This window comes from Denticeps clupeoides, chromosome 1, assembly GCF_900700375.1.
Source record: "Denticeps clupeoides chromosome 1, fDenClu1.1, whole genome shotgun sequence".
NCBI lineage: Eukaryota > Metazoa > Chordata > Actinopteri > Clupeiformes > Denticipitidae > Denticeps > Denticeps clupeoides.
In genome coordinates, this window is record NC_041707.1 from 16,160,289 (window position 1) to 16,182,273 (window position 21,985).

Consider the following 21,985-nt stretch of genomic DNA (forward strand, 5'->3'; position numbering starts at 1 on the left):
TTAAATTACGCATTTTCTGTATATTGTAAACATTACTTCCTGCATTGGAGACCCCATAGTACCTACACTGACATATTTAACCATTTTTGGAGTATATTTCTGAGGCATTAACTTAACCGTAGTACATTGAATGTGTTCTTTGTTTTGGTAGCATGTTTGGTTTGGTACCAGATGTGGACCTGATATGATCATAACAGAGGTTTTGTTTGTGATGTCTGCTGATGCATCCGGGTGAACAAGTTGTAGCATCAGGAAAGAAACTGGAGGTAAACAGAGGAGACAGAATCTTGCTATTAGTGTTTCCACATTTGATGCATTTACACCAAATGAAAAGAGGAACCCAAAAAAACCCAAAGTGTGTTAAACATTTGTGCCAGTCAATTTTCAGACAGTTTTGCCCTTGTGATATATTGATAGGAGAGTATTCTGTGTGACAGAAATAGTTACGCACCAATAAAAAGGGTAATTAGTCTCTCTTCAACACACAAACGGTCCGTTCTGCATTTTAATCAAATTATTGTGGCAGCTGAAGGCAGTAAAACAATAATTCATTAAGCAAAAAGCCTCCACTGAAATGCGTTTGCAGAAACCCTTTTGTGTGACGTGGCGGCCATTGCGTTTAGGTGGCTGCATTCCTGACAATGATCGTCATCATGCTCTTTTTCTGACACTGGTGGGTTGATTGCAGCTGGATTAGGCAACTGTGCCAGCCAGTCTCCTAGCTATTTCTGTCCATGCTATTATGTTCAAACTCGCTAACCTTTCCAGCCCTTTCCACCCAAATATAGTGACACCAAATGTATCAGATAAGTTTGCTTTCCTGGACCATGGCCAGCATAGTTTTGATAATTGCACCAACATTTCTTTTCTTGCAGCCTTCAAAAACATCTGTGCTGAGTGTTTTTGCCTGAGGTTTTCACATATTAGGATATGTGATGGGGAAAATGTGGAGTATACAACCTAACATGAAAATATTGACCGGTTTTCTCAACAGCCCTAATAAACTGAACTAGAATCAAACACAAATCCATTTACACAATTAAAGCAACAGTTCCCACCACCTTCTGTCTGAAAGAGTCATTATGGGAAAGAAAGAAAAAAAAAAAACCCATACAGATTATCCACAGCAATTCAAAACAGCAGAGGCCCTCGAAATATTCGGCCCACATTATTGGTTTCACACGGTCCCGATAATCCTGTCTATGAATCCAATAACCGAAATACGTCTCACATCAAAGCTGCAGCTGTGCGCCCTGCTTTAAGAGCACAGTGTTGCAGGGCAGCAGACAGCGTCGTCTGGGGGGCTCGCTCATTAGTCCCTCAAATCCTCCATCCTGCAGGTCCCCAAAAGGGCTTTTAGCACTCACTGTAGCCGGGGAACACCAGCGGATTAAATGCCATTTCCCTGCCTGTTTCTGTTTCTCCTTGTTCTGAGCCTCCCTGCCGTACGCCTTTAGAAATCGTGATTCAAACCACACCCAACAATTACACTTATTGAGGACAGCACGTTTGACCGTGGGCTTTCATGTTTACCAACTGTGTGTTATTTTGTAAGAAATGGCATTTGGAATACATTCAGCATGGGATTTGAGTTCAAAAGGTATGTGGAAAGACGAGGAGTCGGGACATACGAAATCAGTTAAAGCAGCTGTTCTGTGTGTGCGTTTTTCCTTTTCAGATGTATTTTCCATGTGTGTGTTAGGGAAGCGGAGACAGCTGCTGTTTAATGACACAGAGATGCTTTCGTCTGTGGAACACACTCAGGTACAAATTTCACATCTTTCCTTCAGCTTCTCAAGAAGAAAACTTCATTACTGTAAATTCAACATATTTATGCATACTACATCCTATACAATTTAAAAACATTCATATCAGTACCAACACAATCCTAGTAGAAAATCATAGGTTGAGAAATGGGGAACACCACTTCTGGGAGTAGGCGTATACTAATATAAATCTATTATTAGTTGCCCACTTAGGGACATTGATTACCCGCTAATTTGTGCTCCACTCCACTGTTCCTGAAACAGATTATCATAAAACTCCAGGTTGTTGATGAACATAAATTCTTAAAATATAATGTTCCTTTATGGTTCACCCATTCAATGTTCAACTAATTTGAATGAATCAAAAATCAGATTGTTAGAGCTGCCATTTTAAACCATTACTTACAAGATGGCTGGTATCTGAATGTCTTGGTGCCAAATGAGTTAATAATCAATTTCGTTCTGTTGCTGTTGTGTGCCGATTGATTAGATTGATGTCTTAATTCAATGAATGCATGTGAAAACCTAGATTAATGTGTGGGAGTTTGTATTAATACAAGCCTACATGGTTGCCAAATCCAAATTTGCAAAAAGCTTTATTGCTGCGTACAAATCGGCATCTCAAACAAACTAGCCTTTTATAATCTGCTCTCATATGCTCCCCCCGTTCTGCTGCAGTCTGTTTTTCATGGTTTATTTTCTGTATTTCAGTGCACTCTTTAATTGAGACTCCAGGCCTTGGCTTCCAAAACCAACCACACATTTCTGTGGAGTTTTTTAATGTTTGCAATAGCAAAAATGCAGCAACATACATCTCATTTGCTCCTCATGTCAACTCAGACGCACACACACACACACTCCTGCCCCTGTGTTGTGTGAGCGTTGAATTAAGTGTTTCCCTGAAACCCCTCCTCATCCATAAATCCTGTTCAGCCACAGACCGCCAAAACACACATGTAAAAGAAATATGGATGACCAATGTGGGAACCAATGTGCCTGATTGGTGCACTTTTTTTAAAAATACACATGTGCAACAACGTGACTGGCTCAATATTTTTTTATGGCTGCTTCAAAAATGGAAGAAAATCTCAAAACATGAAATGATCTAAGTATAGTGTATAATGTAATGTAATATAATGTGACAAATATCTCAAGAAAAAAAAAAAAGATTATATCCAATAATGATTCTGTTGCACTAGTTGGGTTCCTAGGTGGTCAAGGCAAACTTGTATGCCGCGACCATGATTCTGTTATATTTGACATCTTAAATAAATGAATATCAAATAAAATAATGCCACTGATGGATAATGAAACTGGAGATGAACCTTTAAAATGTAAAAACAACAACAACGGAAAATCCAAGACATCAGCACTTGCAGAAGGGAGGTGAAATATTGTTCTGTTTACCGGTATAATGAATAATCTGGGGATTCCTTCTAGATGTCAACAACAAAACAAAAAAGCAACAACCACACAAGTACAGATGACTGCTTCTGAATGCATTGGTACAGTTTAGGGGACTATATTTCGCTGTATAGTTCTTGTTGTAAAGGAGCAAACAGCTGCACCACATTGCTGAGACAGACATTCAGCTAAACACAACTAAAAAGCTTTTAAGCAGCATTATCCGTTTTATTGACATCAGTCTGGCGGCCTCCTCCCATCATCGTTCTGTACACGCCCTGATCTGAGACACTAGTCCAGACACCAGAGCCTCATTCTATGGCTTTATTAGATTATGGATCATTATTACATTGAAAACTGTTCTGTCATGCCCGCATTATCTTCAGTGCACACACACACTTGGCTTTCTGGGAACTCATTTTGGGGCGATCTCTTCCCCCACTTACAAAGAGCATTTCCTCCATTAACTGTTCAGATTGCACAGACCATACTGTAGGCTCTGTATTGTTGGAGAGTATTGTATTTTGTGTGTATTTATTATTGCCAATAACAAACAATTGTCAAAGGCCATCAATATAAATGGCTACTTCAAACTCACTGTACTCATTTTAAACCGGTTTCCCTTCATCAGCATATTTTCTGTTCCATGCACCATCCCTTCTGTACTTGATGCACCATTTTGACAATTGCATGTTCAGTGTTGACCAGGGGATGATCTAAAAAGCAAGACATCTAAATTAATTGGGGATAACCTAAGTCATCGAAACGCAATGAGAGTTTACTTAAGAACAATGATGACTTTTTACTGAATTGAGCCTAGCTAATGGAGAAAAGCCACTTTGTGGAACACACCCCCGGATGGGATAAACTGGGTTCAGTAAGACAGATTTAAAAGCATTACTAAAGGCTCCGCCCACCACCCAGCCCCCTCCGGCATAAAGAGAAAGTCTTACATTACTCTTAGGGTGTGGTGCTCTGAGGGCTATTGGTCCCTCAAGGCACTGAATCTGGCTGGAGGCGGGGTTCCTGCTCTACCCAGTTTAAGGGCTGCAGGGATTGTTCTGCTGATTTATGGGCTGGCAGTGGCTGGGGCAGCTGCTGTTTGAAGTCACATGAATGAGTAATATAAAATACACCTGGACTGCCCTGAGCAGGGGGGCGGCTGGAGGGGCTCTCTCAGCCTAGCACAGTTACGGGGTTGGGAGGGTGGGAGTAGCTGCAGGGAGGGTCACCTAGTGTTTCCTTTCAGGGTAGCTTTCATGACCAAACTTCAAACAATCTCTTTCTCTACCCCCCAAAAAACACACACACACACACACACACACACACACACACTTCTCTAGAGATCCTCTCAGGCCCATTGTTCATATCTGACCTGTCTGTAATTGGCCATTCTTTCATGAAGCTCTTTTACAGTTTCAGTGTCCTGCGAAACCTGGCCCAGTCTGCCGGTTTGTCTCTGGCTGCTGTGACTTACAGCATCAATGCCGAGGTCAAGTGATTTCTAGAAATTACCGCCAAAATTACACACCTTTCATACTATTTCATTCAAAATGACAAGAAAAGTTATACCACCAATTGAATACATGTGTTTGCGTGTATGCTTGTATATGATCTTGATCGCGATATGTTATGTGGTCTCTATTTAAATGTAATGTGTATTTACATTACTTTTAAATTGAGGCACGCGGCTGCTGACGTGCTGGAATACGGAAGCAACGCACACAGTACCACGTGGCATGGTTCATTGTGTTAAGCTACATAAGAATGAAATGGCTATAAATGGAGCCAAGGAATGGTTTATTGTCTCTGGTTTCAGTTTGGCAATATCAGTCAAAAATGGTGATAAAAATAATTCGGTTTGGGAAAGTATTTTTTGATAAATGTTTTTGCCATATCGACCATACCTAATACTGGTCAATGCAAAATATGTAGTAATGCTGAGATTTACTGAAATTATACTACTACATACCACCACGCAACCCCATGACATCTACACGAAGTAGTAGTGAAGTATAGCACGTGGAGCACAGTGACTGTCAAGCGTTTTAAGCAAAAAGATTATATCGGCTGACACTCAATACGAGCCTCTATCTAATGGCAAACACTAACGGGTTATTTATTGTTAATGCAATTAAGCCAAAAATCCTTTAATGCTCTGGTTATCATTGCAGCATTCATTCATTCATTCGTTCATTTGCATCAATCATTTGTGTATGTCAGTACGTCAAGAAATATGATAATATTAGATGAATATTATACTTTACTGTTATACGAGTGCTAAGCTGTGTGCTTTAAATGGCAGTTGGAACAGGTAGGTAGTTCCTTATTACTGTAGTTATTAGGGTGTTAGTTACAGACACAAGACTCTGATCAGGGTTATTTGCGGTTATTTCTGGCTGGGCTCCGTGAGGGTTAGCGGTGGTGGGGGGTTCCACATTGTGAAGCACATTCACAAAAAAAAAAAAAAAACACACAAACAGACACAATCGCATAAACACACACAAGGGTGCACATGTTAAGCACCGTAAACATACACACACACACAAACAGGTGGAAACCCACGCACACATGTCCACACTGCCCAGACTTGAGAAACACACATGCACACTGCGACCAAAAACACATGCAGCAAAACCTCACCCACCTCTATGCAAAAATGTCCTCAATAACCCCACAAAGGCAGAAGTGTGTTATTCAAAAAAAATGTGAGAGACATTAATCAACATTGTTGAACCACTGTTCAAACAACTTAGGAGGTCTGCTATACAAACACAGAGAGACAATAAATGGAACGAATACAAGAGTGCAGTCGTTCCCGGACCCAACAGTATCAGAAAATACAGCCAGAGGCTTATACGACTGCCACAAACAGTATACGGCACACATAAACACAGCAAACAGGACAAAAATGCTGGAAACCTTTTCACTAGAGCCTTCGCTCACTACAGAGGTGCTTATTGTTCTCCAGATTACAACCCTGAGATCTGAGCAAGGAGAGGGGAAGCAGTAAAGGCCCCAGACAGCAGCAGCAGAGATGGGAGTGTGAGGGACGGTGCAGTCTAAAGTGCGCTACCTCTTTGAAGTTCTCCTTGGGCTCTGTTCTCTTCCGCTTGCTGCCCTTTCCACGGCCACGAACAAAAGGAATCCATTTCTCAACCTGTGGATGCAGAGAGAGGGGAGAGGGAGGGAGAGAGAGAGAGAGAGAGAGACTCCAAATCCTGAAGAACTGGGCAAATGTCACTCACATGATATGTACACACAGGCATCCGTTTGCTACTTTGGAGAGGAAATGGGTTTCATTTCACACGCATAAAGAGTTGAGTGCATTACAAATGCATCCATAACCAGAAACAGGCGCAGCCTTTCATTGCCTGCTGTTGACACGGTGGACCGTAAGTTAACGGTTTATACGAATCTACACAGGCGCTGTACATGGTCAGCAGCCCACGACGAGTTCTCTCACACTGAACTTGTACATTCAAAACTAACACAGACGCGCTGAAAACCCTGACATGCTGGTTAGAGAGTCGGAGTTAGAGTATTCCGAAACATTCTTGGCAGGGGGAAGAAAAAAAAAAAAAAAACGAATGATCGGCTGTTTTAAGTTGTTCAGAGAGAAAGAAAAGAGAAATGTGTAATTACCTCTTGTTGGGCGACTCTGACCGGCGCTGCCTGCAGCCAGACGGCACTCTCCTCATACAGCCACTGGGCAGGAGAGGAGGGAAGAAAGGAGGCGAGAGAGAGAGAGAGAGAGAGAGAGAGAGAGAGAGAATAACTCCTTTCGCTGTCAGACAGAGGATATCACAGAATATGGAGGAGTATCCTTGCTCCGGTGTCGTCTCACTGGCTGTCCTCTCCCTTTCTCACACTCACACACACACACACACACACGCTCTCTCAGCACTTATTAACACTCTCGTCCCCAACCTCACTCTTGAAATAAGACACAACAAAAACAGAGGAAACCCAGTGAATGAGAGTGTGAAAGACAGGGAGGGAAAGTGAGGGAGGAGGAGGAGAAGGAAACGAGGGGTGGAAAGAAGGGAAGAAAGGGAGTAAAAGTGGAAAATCAGTTATGGCAGGAGCAGGAGCACAGAGTCTGAGGACGGTTGTGCAAGGAGCAGTGAGTGTAATCAAACACTCACGCGCCTGTGCACACACACACACACACACACACACACACTGAGTAGGGGGAGGACTCAGAGTAGCAGACCCCTAATCTTAGTTTTATAAAAAAATAATAGTAATAATAAATGTAGTAATAATCATAACAATAATTGCAATAAACCACTGCGCAATCTACTTATAGTTGGATTTTTTTTTTTTCACCATTGCATACATCATATTTCCAAAAACCTGATTTGCAGTGGAACACCCATGCTACATAAATGACAAATAAAGTTAATAAAATACAGAAATGCAAAACATCTTAAAGTTGAGTCATTGCAACTGGACTTTCTTTCTTTAATGTAATGTTTCATTCTGCATCCACAGAACTTTTTGTTCAAAGAACTTCAGTGAATGCAGAAACATCTCTACATTAAAGAAAAAAAGTCCAGTTGCCATGTCTCAACTCTCAGACAAATTCACCTGGATGACTGACAATCTTCACAGACAGAAATGCAAAACTTTTCACAACAACTATTGCCATAAACAGCAATGAAATTCTGGACAGGGTGACTTCATTAACATTACAAGAGTTTTCCTTCAGTAAAGTAAAATGTTTGTGTTAAATTATACAGTTAGTGTCAAATAAATCATTATAACACCAATCGACATGAAGACGAGTGAACCCTGCAGCGCAGACCCATCTGAATATCACTCCATGCGCATGCTGACACATGCTGGCGGACCACCTGATCTCCTGCAGACAGTGTGGGTTCACACCATGTCACAAAACAGCAAGCTAAAAGGCCCACTGCCGGAAAAGAAACTCCCTGGTCCATAATTCTAGGCCTGTGTGTCACCTCATCCATAACAATTTCACTGGAACCCCACTGTTTCACTTTAGGTCGTGAATGTTTGAAAGGTTACTCAAATCCTACATTAATATCTAAGGCAAAATATATTACTAAACAATCAATTAATACGCAATCATATGGTACCATACCTTTGGAGTTTCAGCAGTATCAAGCCACTCAGCATAGATTATTTCAAGGGTGAGACCTTTTCTGGAGGGGGGAACAGACAGATATCTATTTATCAAAGGACAAAAGCCCAACAATGGTAACTATACCACAATGTAAACTTAACAGTTCTTTTAAAAACCTGACACACGAAGCACAGACTTCTCACCTCACATACAGAATACAGTTCAACCCACATACCCACCATACAGATAAAAAATAAATAAATTGAGATATTACTGCGGTAAGTTTCTTGTGGGCTACATTATTCATGTGATCAGATGCTCAATTCTCACTAATTGTTTGTATCAGATCATTTTTTGATGTTTTATTTGTGGTAGACAGCAATACCTGCATGATAAAAAAACTCCACTTTTTCAAATGCAGGTCTTGTCTATTGTACACCCGAATAGAAATAGCCTTTCAACAAGCCCTGGCGGACAACCGGCAGCTCTCCGAAATAAACAATTTCATCATGAGTCTGGATTTAAAAAGTGTTGGAATCTCCGTGTGGACTCCATTGCTGGATAAGTGGTTGGTTTTGCTTCTCCATTGGCCAGTCAGTTCACTGGTCTGCTTGACAGCCCTGTCCTTTGAGCCTCGGCTATGAGGTAATCAGGGTTGCAGACAGGAATATTGACCAGTCGCGAACATTTTTACTCTAATTGGGTTAATAAATCCACTTAGCTTCAGAGTCTGGAATATGGCATTAATATACTGTATGAGCATGGCTTTGTATGTATACTTATATATTTATAAACCTATACTTAAACAGTAGGGACTAAATGTCATGAATTTGTGAGGAATTATGTTTATTGGCCAAGTATATTAACACATATTGAGAATTTGACATATTTGAGAATTTGTCTATACCTACAGCTAAATTCTCAGCATCTACAGTGGTGTGAAAAAGCGCCCCCCCCCCCTCTCTGGTTTCTTACTTTTTTCCATGTTAGTTAAATTTAAATGTTTGGGATCATCAAATTACATTAGATATTACTCAAAGACAAAACAAGTAAACACTAAATGCGGTTTAGTCAAGGATTTTCTTATTAAGGGGGGGGAATCCAAACCTACATGGTCCTGTGTGCCTCCTAAACCTAATAACTGGTTGGGCTACCATTATTATCAACAACAGCTTTTACAGAGATGTGGAGGAATTTCTGCCTACTCATCTTTGCAGAATTGTTGTAGTTCAGCCACATAAGAGGGTTTTTGAGCATGAACTGCCTTCTTAAGGTCATGCCACAGCATCTTAATAGCATTCAGGTCAGGACTTTGACTAGGTCACTCCAAAGTCTTCATTCTGTTTTTCTTCAGCCAGTCAGAGTTGGACTTGCTGGTTTGCTTTGGATAATTGACCTGCTGCAGAACCCAAGTTCGTTTCAGCTTGAGATCATGAGATCATTGAGATCAATGTTCTTTTTGGGACGGTTCATCACTGTTCCTGAATTTCATTTCATTTGTTCCTGAATTTCTTTGAATCTCTGCATGATGTCTAGCTTTTGAGGATCTTTGGTCTACATCACTTTGTCAAGCAGGTCTTATTTAGGAGATTTCTTGATGTGTGGCAGTAATCAGATTGTTAAATAATTTTTTTTCGGTGGGCATCTTTTTCTCCCACAGGGCCATGCAGATTTGGATTATTTTCTAATTTAATAATAAAATCCTTCACTTAAAAAACATATTTGGTGTTTACTTGTTTTGTCTTTCACTAATATTTTATATATTTTGATGATCTGAAACATTAAGGTATGACTAAAAAATCAGAGAGGCTAGGAAACAAAAGTTCCCAGATTATGTAAAACATTAAAATATTACAAAATAACGGTATATATGATTATGTAATATTTTTGGCCTTACCTTGTAATGTCTGGAAAGTGATCAAAGAACATCCGTAAGAAATCCTATAAAATTTTGTAGTAGATAAAAAATAGCTCATTAGTTCAGTGTCAGGACTTTTTAAACCAATAGTGAAACAACATGGCAAGAAAACTGAGTTTACTAAGATACACTTTTTGGGTAAAAAGTATTCTTGAGAAATGTATCAGGACATGGCCTTATTAAACCATAAGAATGATCGTGTTATGAAGCATTGTCTTGTTTATTACATTTTTGGAACCATTTTTGAGACCTTACTTGAGAAAGTACAAGCTGCCCATGATATCTTTTCACAAAAAGTCTTAGGAAACTGAGAAACTGCTCTTGTCCAACATAACTGGAGAGGTATTTCAGAAGGAAGTAACCCTATATGGAGAGAAAAAAAAACATTATTATCTGTGTTCATGGAGAGAACACACATTAAACTGAAAACAGACTTGCCTTTAGGTAGTGAACTTGCATGAAGGTTTTTTCTGGGTTTAGTGCATGTTTCACTACAGATGCTCCAGAATCTCTGACCTGCCCTGTGTTCTCCTTATTAGGTCTACAATTAGACAAAGGTAGTTATTTGCTCCAAATTACAGCACAGTCAGTACATTATGAGCACATCAATGAGTCAGCTGACTGCATCACTGTGTCATTTTTACCTTTTCAACTGTACAACTTACCTGAATGCACCAACAGCTGACCATAAATAAAACTATTTTATATCAAGGATTAATCTAAGCTTTGTCAACGAACTGCTTACAATAAAATAGTGAGTTCAACAAGAAAAAACAAGCTGTTTTTTTAGCACATTCAGGAAGCACATTAAATGCACTCAGAATCCCAACAGAATGTTGTCTTATCAGCCTCATTACATCTGTACACATTAATTTAGTAACTGCACTTAATTCAGAACAAATAAAAAAAAAACACCAGTCACTGCTTCCCTTTAATAATCCTTGCTGCTTTGTTCCTACAAAACGCATTGGAAAATGGAAAAAGGAGTTTTGATGGAAACGCAGAACTGACTGTATTAATGGACAACTGTGAATTTCAATCAGGTATAAGAAACAAAAAAAAGGAAAACAGACACAAACTAAAGCAAAAATGTTTAGTGTTTCATTGCACAGGAGAATAATATAATTTCTCCCATCTTCATAACAGAGTTTTGAAAATAAGGAATGGAAAATGCTCAATAGTCAGACCTGAGGACCTGGAGCTGTTCCTGTGAGTTCTGAAGCTCATCACACAGCCTCCTCCAACGGAGTAGAGCCTTCACCTGCAAATACTCTTCTTCTGCAGCCACACTCAGCTAAGGCAAAGGGACAAAGGGTGGTAGTAACCTGGTGGGTAACGCATTTGCCTATGAACCAGAAGACCACAAAGTCACAGGTACAAACCCCAATTACTACCGTTGTGTCCCTGAGCAAGAAACTTAACCCTTAGTGTCTCCAGGGGGACTGTCCCTGTAACTGCTAAATGCCAAAAATGTAAAGGTAAATTGGCACACAGAAAGAAAGAGAGGGCAGAGAGACAGAAGTTAAAGAATATATTATAAATTCAAATAGATCTATCTGTCTATCTAGCTTTCTTTACAATGCAGACAATACAACCAATGACAGAATTAAGCATGGAATTTCCTGCACTAATAAAATGTAGCATTAACAGGAGCTTTTCTACCTGGGCTACCCTCGCCCATAGCACATCCTCCAGGAAGGCGGCAAAGCCTTCACTCATCCACTCCTCTGTCCAATCACGTGCTCCAATGGCCAGGCCAAACCAAGAGTGGGCAGTCTCATGGCAAAGCTGCGACCCACAAAGCTGTTGGTCTCCAGACAGGACACTCTGGGACAAGAATATAATATGGGGGCTGCAAAACAGACGGATTGTAATTAATTAGAAGACACAAGTAAATTGAGGATCTGTCAGAAGAATAATAGAGAATAGCAACTTAAAAAAAAAAAACAATAGAGATTGCTACCCAAACATCTTCTAATACTATTATACTACTTTTGTAGACGACTACCATATAGACTGCTTTTGTGGATCTGAAGAAGGGTGGAATTAATTTCTTTGGAGCTGCTATATTTTATATTCTAGTTGAGGGTTCTGCACCAGCTGTAGTCCTTCTATACACATTCTGGCGAACCAATGGACACTGGATTACAGTGACGTAATCCACCCTGTCTCAGGGTCTCAGCATCATGCAGTGATAGGAAAGTGGAAGGTAAACAAATGGGTGTTTCACAAACACTTTGAAATCTACATGAAACATTTATATATATATATACACACACACACACACACATATACACACACACACCCTAGAGGAACACATATATGCACTTTCCAATGTAAATATACACATCCAATTTACCCTGCAGAATCATTACAGAGATTAGGGAAATGGCTGCCAATGCAAGCCCACTTCTGATTGAGCCGTCTGGGCAACAGACAACCACAGGACCTGCCCTGCTGGACAAATTCTTCCTGCATGTGCTAATCCAGAGACAGCCACCATTGCCAGCAACATTTGGTTTATACTTGGAGAGGAACGGTACTTTGCATCAGTATATGAACAAATTAATGGTATCAGCCACAATTTTCATGCAATGAAACAAAAAACCCCACCAAACCTGTAGCATGCAATACTCTAAATCAGTGTGTGAAGCACGCAGATGTTTTAAAAAACTGCCATTTTGGTTTCATTGCAGCAATCAACATCAATCAGTGTCCAAGATGGCCCAGCGATTGAGCATATGGAGCTAGAATGTCATAAAAATGAACACTACAGCAGGGGCTTGAACAGGAAACACTGTTGTACTGTGGTGCAGACGGTCCCATATCAGTGTAAGGTTATGATGTAGAGTAGACAACTGTGAAACAGCCCTAGGAGGACACCTAAGGAACTTTACTAACAAGGACGCTGTTCTCAACATAGTGCCACTGGTTTTGCTTTCCAGTGGAAGAATGTTTGTTAAATTTAACCATCCTCATTTGTAGTGTCATATCTGATGACGGGAGCGTAAGTGGGATTATTATCAAACAAACCAATATTTAAACCACACGAATAAAACAATACAAAGCCTGCAAGTCTGAGTGTCTTACCTCAGGACATAACGTAATGCTGCCGTGTGATCTGAAGCTCACAGTCCCGATTTCAATATCGACAGTGGTTATGATGAAACAGGCCACATCAAGCATCCTGATGGAAATTCAGGCATGATGTTATTCCTGATTCCACCAAACCCCCCTGCTGCTGTGGTGCACAGTACCTGCAAGCTTCAGCCCAGCAGGAGACCCACCACCTATTAAAAGCTGCATTATATAATCATCACGGTGTGAATTAAATGTCAGAAACCCCACCGTAGCAATACACTTTTCACACCATTCCTATTAAACTGTTATATTTAAAGGGAATGGTGTAAACATTCAGTAGTGGTCTAGAAAAATGTCTGTCCATCTTAATTGTACCATGAAAGGCCTGAACCTTTTTTGTGAAAGAGTGCTAGCTCACGAATGCATGAGAAATATGTATGCCAAAGAGCTAACATTTATAAATCACGATGACAGTTAAACATTCCCAAGTAGCACCTGCAATGAAACCAACTTCTATTACCAAATAATAGAATATAATTCTTATTATTTTTCCTTCAATTTCGGTGTCAAACTGCTTTCAAAAGTAAATTTCAATTGTGAGTCTATTGTCAGTTCAGAAGTAAATTAGCAGTCCTGTCAATCATTACCTAAGATTTGCACAATATGGCTTATTGTAGTAGATGATGGATGTTCAGATGAAGATTCTCATACATGCAGACAATGTTCACATACTGAAGTGAAAATGAGATCAAGAACAATGCTGCTTGTCTGCTTTTAATTATGCACTGACAGGTGTTATTTAACCCCCCTTATTTATGGTTAATGTCCAGTTCTCTGGTATTCATTTAAAATACTGCGGAATATGCTGCGTGTCAAAGACCCATAGAAGTTCATAGAATCAGCTGTTTTACAGGTTTTTAAGAACCCTCTGCCATATTGGTAATGTGTCTGCATAATATATTTATTCTAAGGGTACATGTTATAGCATGCAAAAACCACAGACCTAACATGACCACGCAACACCCAACATGCATGAGTTCACCTCCACACCTACATTTAATAGCAGTGGACAGTGGACCTAATCTGACAATACCATTCAGACTTCAACAGAAAATCTCTGATCTCAAATTCCAAGGGCAAATGTAGATGTAGTTTGCTCGGTTGTTCTGAAGGGTAACTACCTAAAATCACACATAACTGTTTTTTTTCTCTCTGTCTTTCTCTCGCTCTCCTTTTAAAATCACTGACTTGAAATGCCTGGCATTCCTCTCTCTTATCCCCCTTTAGCCTTTTCCCTGTGGAGGCCCAGGAGTCCCCCATGCTAAATGCCACTCCATTTTAGGGTAGATAACATGAACCAAACGTCAGATCCTGAAAATAAATATCCGTCAGATATTATGGGGCGATTAGAGCAATTGAAATGGTCTATATCACACACAAAACCAGGGCTGCAATACAATCAAAAACCTTAAACCTTAATAGCAAAAGTATGTGTGACTATCAACATATATTTGGAATATTTGTCTTGTTCATTATAAAAGTGAAGCGATTGTCATTGTGAAAGACAGCAGCACAGCACACGGTGCACACAATGAATTGTGTCCTCTGCTTTAATCCCATCACCATTGGTGAGCAGTGGGCAGCTATGTGGTGACTGTACTTTTGCTCAGTGGCACCTCAGTGGTGTCTAGGTGGTTCGGGATTTGAACCAGTAACCTTCCGTTTCCTTACCCGTTAGGCCAATACTGCCAATTTTAATACATACCATGCAACATAAAAATATATTATGATGTTTTTCTTGTGAACATACTTCCACAAATAAAAGAACCTGGTAAACTGATGAAATGATCAGATATGAGCTGCGTCACAGTGGTTCTTTTTGTTCAGCACATTATTCAGCATGAAGAAGCTACAGTGCAATGTAGCTTTAGTCAATGAAGTCTGGCAGAAATATACTTGCTGTTAACTGCATACGTATGTACATACGTACAGCCGTGGTCTGTATCATGCTTTCTTGCCGTTGGTTTTTGTGCACATACATCTCTATGGATGCAATACCTGCGTAATTTCATGGGGATAGTGTTGCAAGATCTGCACTCAACAGAGGAAGATTTTAAGATACAGGTATTCATTAATTTATTTGGTTTGGGCCTCGACACTGACACTGCACATTACAGATTACAATGCACAGTACGGACACAAGTATATCACAAGGTCACAAACCAAATAAATGAATGTTAACCTGTATCTTAAAATCGTCATTATTTTCGTCAAAATTATGCAGGTATTGCATCTGTAACTGCATGGAGTACAGTTGCTGTAATGATAAATACTGTAAATGAGTATGTGCACAAAAACCAACACCAAAAAAGCAGGATACAGGCCACGGCTATACATATGCACTTAACCGCAAGTATATTTCTGCCAGACTTCTTACTATAAAATTATGCAGGAATTGCATCCGTAACCATATTTGTTTAACAATGCAACTGTGTACGGATTTGCATACCTAGCTCACAGCAAGTATATTTCTGGCCAAATTAGTGTGTCACAGTTGTGTAGCCGATGCTTTGCAAATACACATCATTGCTAGAATAGATTTAAGTACTGAACACACAAACGTACAGTGATTAAAATTAAGCCAGATAATTTGTTGATTTCATTTTTACTCTGCTCTGGTACCACAGATATGGACTTTCGACTAGCCAAGACAGAAGTAGATACTGGGACAGCAGTGCAGCAGTTAGCGGCATGGCCTCACACCTTCCAGGTTGTGGGTTTGAATCCTGAGTTTGCATGCTCTCCCCATGTTGGCGCGGGTTTCCTCTGGCCATCCAAATGCATGCACACTATGTGGATTTCCTACTATAGTGAGTGAGCAAGAAGCAGATGTATTACAAAATTCAAACAGAATTCCACGACATCCTGTGTGAGTTTCTAATTAGCTTTTACTGCTCTTTGCACACAAGTTTAGTGCACTCATTACAGATAATTTGTCTTCCCTCTTACTTAGTTAATCTGAAGATGTCAAGACATTGTTACATGACAATCCCCATAACTTGTATTGTATTTGTAACTCCCAGGGCCCACTGGGCTCACACAGCAGGTGCCTGTGCACCTGATGTGTGGGTCCTGAACACTCCCAGCTGCCACTTAATAGGTATGAGGGATCAAAAGAGTGCACGCAGGAATCACATATTGTTTCTGCATTATTGCAGTGTTTCCCAACCCTGGTACAGGAGGAACGTCTGCCAAAACGTCTTCGACACCAACTTTTCCTTAATTAGGCCCAGGTGTTTCTTAATGGCCTAGTAATGAGAGTGGCTGGTTGTGAAGCCATGTGGGTTGGAATGAAAACTGACAGGCAGACATTCCTCCAGGACCAGGGTTGGGAATCACTGCATTAATGTGTTCACATGTTCATGTGTTTTTCTGATGCCCAAGTCAATTGGTGCCATGTTTGATTTTATTTCTGTTAATTTTTGGCCATTGTGCCTTGTTTATTTTATGTTTAAATAAAGATATGTTCATCTAAAATGTTGAGCTTCAGAGTAATAGACATAAATTTAAAAATTACAAAACTACCAAATGTGTGTCACTTTGTCAGGAAAGGCTAATTAAAAACATATCTGAGGAAAGGCAAGGTCACAGAGACCCCATGGTACCACAGCAGGATTAAAGATAAAAAAATTGCACATTGAATTTAGAAACTGATCATTTGGAACCATGAAGTGTGAAAATGATTTGTAATTTATTAGCCATAACTCCTGCAAAAACTAATGAAATAGATTTCTCCCAGTATAAACCTCCCTTTTCTAATGCACTTCACATCCTTTAATTATGAACCTTGTATCTGTGAACCGATTCACTATAAGCAACGGCAGCCATAGTTTATAATTATTCTCGGGCCTAATAGTTACATTTGTGTACACTCACAGGTTCTAAGAGAGGTCTGTGGTCATAACTGTCCGTGTCAACCACAGCTGTTTGCTATGTTCCACGCAAATCTTAATGCCATCTATGCATGTGCTTGTATATAGTGTGGTGAATACACCTTCGGGATTCGGGATATGCCCAGATTAGTGCCTACATTAGTGGTTCAGACAGCTCTAGTAAACACAGCACTTTGACATGGCCCAGAGCTCCAGTCGGCACACAGGTGTCCATCCTGGACTGGTAAATGTTCACAGATGATAACCATTCATCCTCCAGTATGGGTTTATGTTTGGTTGCAAGATACACACAGCGGCTGCAAAAAGGGGTTGAAGGGCCTGTGCTTTCTTCCCTCTATCTGTAATTTATAAGTATCCTGGTTTGTCATTTCACTCATATACTTATGAAATTACATATTACAAATAATCAATCAGTTGTCTTTGCCAGGTCTTTCTTTTGCATGGCAAAACTGCATGCACCTGGAACCATCAGAGGAGGGTTTTTGTACTGGAAATGAATATTGATTGAATTGCATTTAGAATTCGAATGGAATAGTCATGGAAAACGAAAGGGAAATCTCTGTTTTGACTGATGGATATACCAATTTGCTATTACCTATTGTGCAAAATTCCCCTCAGTTTGCTTCATGGCTTTTGATCAGTAAATCATGCTCAACTGAACAGCTTAATCATTCCTACAAAAAGTAAAAATGTTTTTATTTATACAATATGCCCTGCAAATTGTGAAAATTCCACATCCCATATAACCCAGACTAAGGGGAAACCATCTGACAACATAAATAACCATTATCAGCCACAGTAACATATTTGAACATCTATTCTAATATTACATCACACTCTACTGTTCCCATTGTTAGTTATTTAGAGTTATTTAGGTATTTATGTTCTTGTTTTTGATAGAAAATCAAATTAATCACAAATCTTGTTCAGACCGTGTTCATGTTTTAAACCAGTGGTAGCTAGAATTGTCTGTTTCATGGAATAATGTACAGATGTATGCACAAATCTAGATATACCCATTAGTCTTGAGTTCCAATGGAATGCTGTGTTCATTGATGCAATTGTTTTACTGGTTATTAAACCCTTTTTAATTGTCTCAGCACAGCTTAATAATATAAATTGAATAAGTAATAAAAACTGTCCTTCTTCAGAGTTGTTGATTATCTGTTGCCCCAGAAAATGTGGGTTCAACTACATCATTAGTACAAACTTTTACTAAACCTAAGGTTAAGTAAAAAAGGCTGATTTAAACAGAAATATACAATGAAAAATATCAGTCAATTCCCCATTAATACCACTTTTGGCATTTTGCCATTTAAACGTATTCTCTCCAGGTGCAGACATGTTTTGCATTCCTTCATTTGGGAGAATGTTAAATGCTTAAAGGATGGGGCGGGGGGAAAAGAGACTGCGAGAACAAAACATTTAGTAAGAAAACCCCCGATCCTTGACAATTTGATTATTATCTGTCTCATGCACTGAAACTTCCATGGGACATGAAAGACACAGTAGTCTGTCTTGGATTACTTGGCAATTTCACTAGAGTGAGAGAAATAAATGGAGGAAATCCTGTATGTGTGTGTGGCAGGGAGGTCTATTTAAACAGCGTTATCTCAGCCTCCCTATTTGCCCTAGCTGGTCCAGCAGGCATTCCAATCCCTTCACATCCTTCTCCCACATCACAGCAGGGACTCGTGGGACTTTCCACTCTTTATGCCCCATATGGTCATCTGGACCAGTTCACAAACTGAGCAGCTGACTGAGGCCATGCCAGGTCAGACTGGTGCTCACAAAGTCCCAAAGAATGCAGGTGGACAAGTGAAACTTTTACTAACAGTACATTTTTACACTTTTAGTATTCATTCCTTTTCAAGGTGACAATATGAAAATGAAGGATGCTATTTGGCAGGTTTAAGGTGAAGAAGTGGCAATGTCCAGGTTCCAGGTGGGAATGTCTTGGTAATTATGTTATGGAAAAAGACACAGTCAAGTTTGGGGCCATGGGTCTGATTTATAAAATACACAGAAATGCCAGTACATATATAAGATGTAGCTTATGGGTAAGGTTCACCAGATGGGCAGTTGCCTAGCGGATAAGGAATCTATCGAAAGGTTGGAAATTACCGTCCCCACACACTGCTCCCCGGGTGCTTGTCATGGATGGGTTAAATACAGAGGACACATTTTGTTGTGTTAACCATGTGCACTACCCGCAGTGTTTCACAATGACAATCACTTCACTTTCACATTTTTCAACCCAAATTCAGAAAATTTTTGACATTCATGTCCAACCCAAATTCTGGAAATGTTGTTTGAAAAGAAAATGCAAACGAAAAGATTTTAAATTAACCTGAGCCAATACTTTATTTACAACTGAACATAAATAACCTAACAAATGTTAAAACTGGGGAAAAGTACACCTTTATCCTCTAAATGAGCTCATTTCTAATTTGATGTCTGCCACAGGTCCCAAAAAACAATTTGCATTGGGGCAACTAATGGCTGAAAAAGCAGAAAAGTTTAAAAAGATTAAGCTGGGAGAACATCTAGCAACGTATTAAGTTGATTGATATCAGGTCTGTAATATGATCAGCTATATAAGGGATGTCTTAGAGAAGCAGAGTCTCTCAGACATAAAGATGGGGAGAGACTCTCCTATCTGTGAAAATGTTTTTGGAAGACTTGTTCCTTATCGTCAAGTTGCAAATGCTTTGCAAATGTCATCATGTACAGCACATAACATTATATGAAGGCTCTGAAACTTAAGGGACTTAGGTCAAAGACCTCAATTGAATGCCCATGGTTTTCAAGTCCATAGACAACACTGCATCACTCATCTGCATGATTGTGTCAACGACATTACTAAATGGAATATTTCAAGAACGGAGAGCAAACTTAAACAGTTCAGCTCAAACCTCAGCATCTCTGATGGTATGGATTTGCATAAGCGCATTTAGCATGGGCTGCTTGTGTGTTTTGGAAGGAACTATGAATTCTGAAAGGTAGCAATATATGTTCCCCTCCAGGCAACATCTACTTATCAGGGAAGACCTGACTCTCTTACCCAACTTTTCACATAATTATATTATGATAACAAACATAAGCATGACTGACACGTCTTGCACACCCTACTTAATTATTCTGGACAACTTCTATCTGTCAATTCAATAGATAGTGTAAGTGTAGCTCAATGTCCTGTTTACTTCCTTCCTCCTCCATTTTGCATCTTTTGTTATGGACCTAATACCTCATCTGCATGATAGAGACGTCACAAATGCGATTGCTATGATCAACACATTGGGCACATGGCTGCTATCAAACCAAATTTGCAGATATTGCTTTAATTCAAGCATTTTGACTGTGAAGTAATGAATCTGACATAAGTGATCAGGACAGTTCAAATGTAGTCAGGTTCTCATAATAATCTATTTCTAACAGAAAGCAGCCTGATTTCTATCCGTAACAAGTATGCATGGCTTCATGCATCTGTGTGACTCATACATTTATTGCATACATAGAATAATACCCTGATGACATGAATGTGAAATCTGAGCATGGGAACAGAAAAATCAGTTACCACAACCACCAGAATCATCTGACTCGTCCAACCTGGTAGTTTCTTACTAATATGGGCTGCATAACCTGGCTTGCTTACACTGAATGACCAATGAAAAGAGTAGAAATTTTCTTTCTGAGAAATGAAAAAAATTTAAACTGTTAACACCAAATCGGACCAAAGAACATCCAGCCTTGGCGGGTGAAGCCGTGAGGGGCGCCTTCAGGGGGGACAGGAAGTGTTGTGCCCTTCCTGAACGTCTAAATCACAGCTGGGGATGTGGTGGAGATGGAAAGATAGTGCAGGCACTGACTGAGCTGAGAGCCACACACAAACAGAGGTGGACGAGTTCAGTTTTTCAAAGCAAAAGCATTACCATGTTCTTGTAACAACACGCAGTGGTATCTGATTTAGCTCATTTGTTCGACCTCTTAGCTGCAGATCGGTTTGAATTTGCATCAGTGTGACAGTTCACACAGTGAAGTTCCCTCTCGTCCCTGAACAGCTGCAAGATGCAGAGGTAAAAAGTTCAGGTCTAGGAAGTAGAAGTCCTTCCTCAGTTCTGTGACCTCAGTTTGCATCTAAATCACAGCTGGACCAGGTTATCAGGATACCAGGGCGGGACTCTGGACTTAATCTTAATCTAATGTCTTAACAACCAGTGATCCGACTGTCAAAAGCGAATCACCCAATGGGTCAGTATAATAATATGGTTAGAATAAGTGTGTTAGAATGTATGTTCAGAACTGTATTGAGAGATCGATCAACAGACAGACAGGCAAACAGATCCCATGGGTAAATTTAGGATTGGTACAATGTCACAATTTGAAGATAACATCATATAATGACAATAATGGAGCAATGGACACCATTTTCCATGCCTGCATTCTTATGGTGGTATGCTGCAAAAGGTTGGTCCAATGCTCATTTGAGTTTTATATGTGATGGAAGGTTATCAACCATACTGAAACACTGTGGCCCTGTGGACAGATCACTGCCATCCTGCAAGATAGGATAGGTCTATAAAACATTTGGTTAGGGTCACAATTTATGAGTCAGGGTTATACTGTGGGTGTAGCGCAAGGTTAAGATTACTTTAGGTTGGGATGGAGTTTAAACTGTGGTAGAAACACTAATGTGGGTACATGCCAAAAACACAGAACGGGATCAGGGCCAACCTTTACTCCCCTTTAGTTTCCTGCCCTACATCCC

The 21,985-nt window shown here is 39.9% G+C and overlaps 1 protein-coding gene across 11 annotated transcripts in view; it reads right to left on the reverse strand.

The window, feature by feature from the left end:
* Positions 1 to 21,985, reverse strand: part of aopep (aminopeptidase O (putative)) — a 45,775-nt gene that overhangs the window by 17,976 nt on the left and 5,814 nt on the right. For 10 of the 11 annotated variants that reach the window (XM_028972814.1, XM_028972807.1, XM_028972842.1 and 7 more), the window contains 8 exons: positions 11,846 to 12,035; positions 11,371 to 11,477; positions 10,622 to 10,724; positions 10,439 to 10,546; positions 10,163 to 10,206; positions 8,284 to 8,344; positions 6,816 to 6,878; positions 6,247 to 6,330 (listed from right to left, as the gene is read on the reverse strand). In XM_028972814.1, the coding sequence (XP_028828647.1) occupies positions 6,247 to 6,330; positions 6,816 to 6,878; positions 8,284 to 8,344; positions 10,163 to 10,206; positions 10,439 to 10,546; positions 10,622 to 10,724; positions 11,371 to 11,477; positions 11,846 to 12,035 (760 nt within the window). Of the gene's footprint in view, positions 1 to 6,246; positions 6,331 to 6,815; positions 7,107 to 8,283; positions 8,345 to 10,162; positions 10,207 to 10,438; positions 10,547 to 10,621; positions 10,725 to 11,370; positions 11,478 to 11,845; positions 12,036 to 21,985 lie in introns of those variants that run through there. The other variant, XR_003749159.1, reaches the window with a different exon arrangement.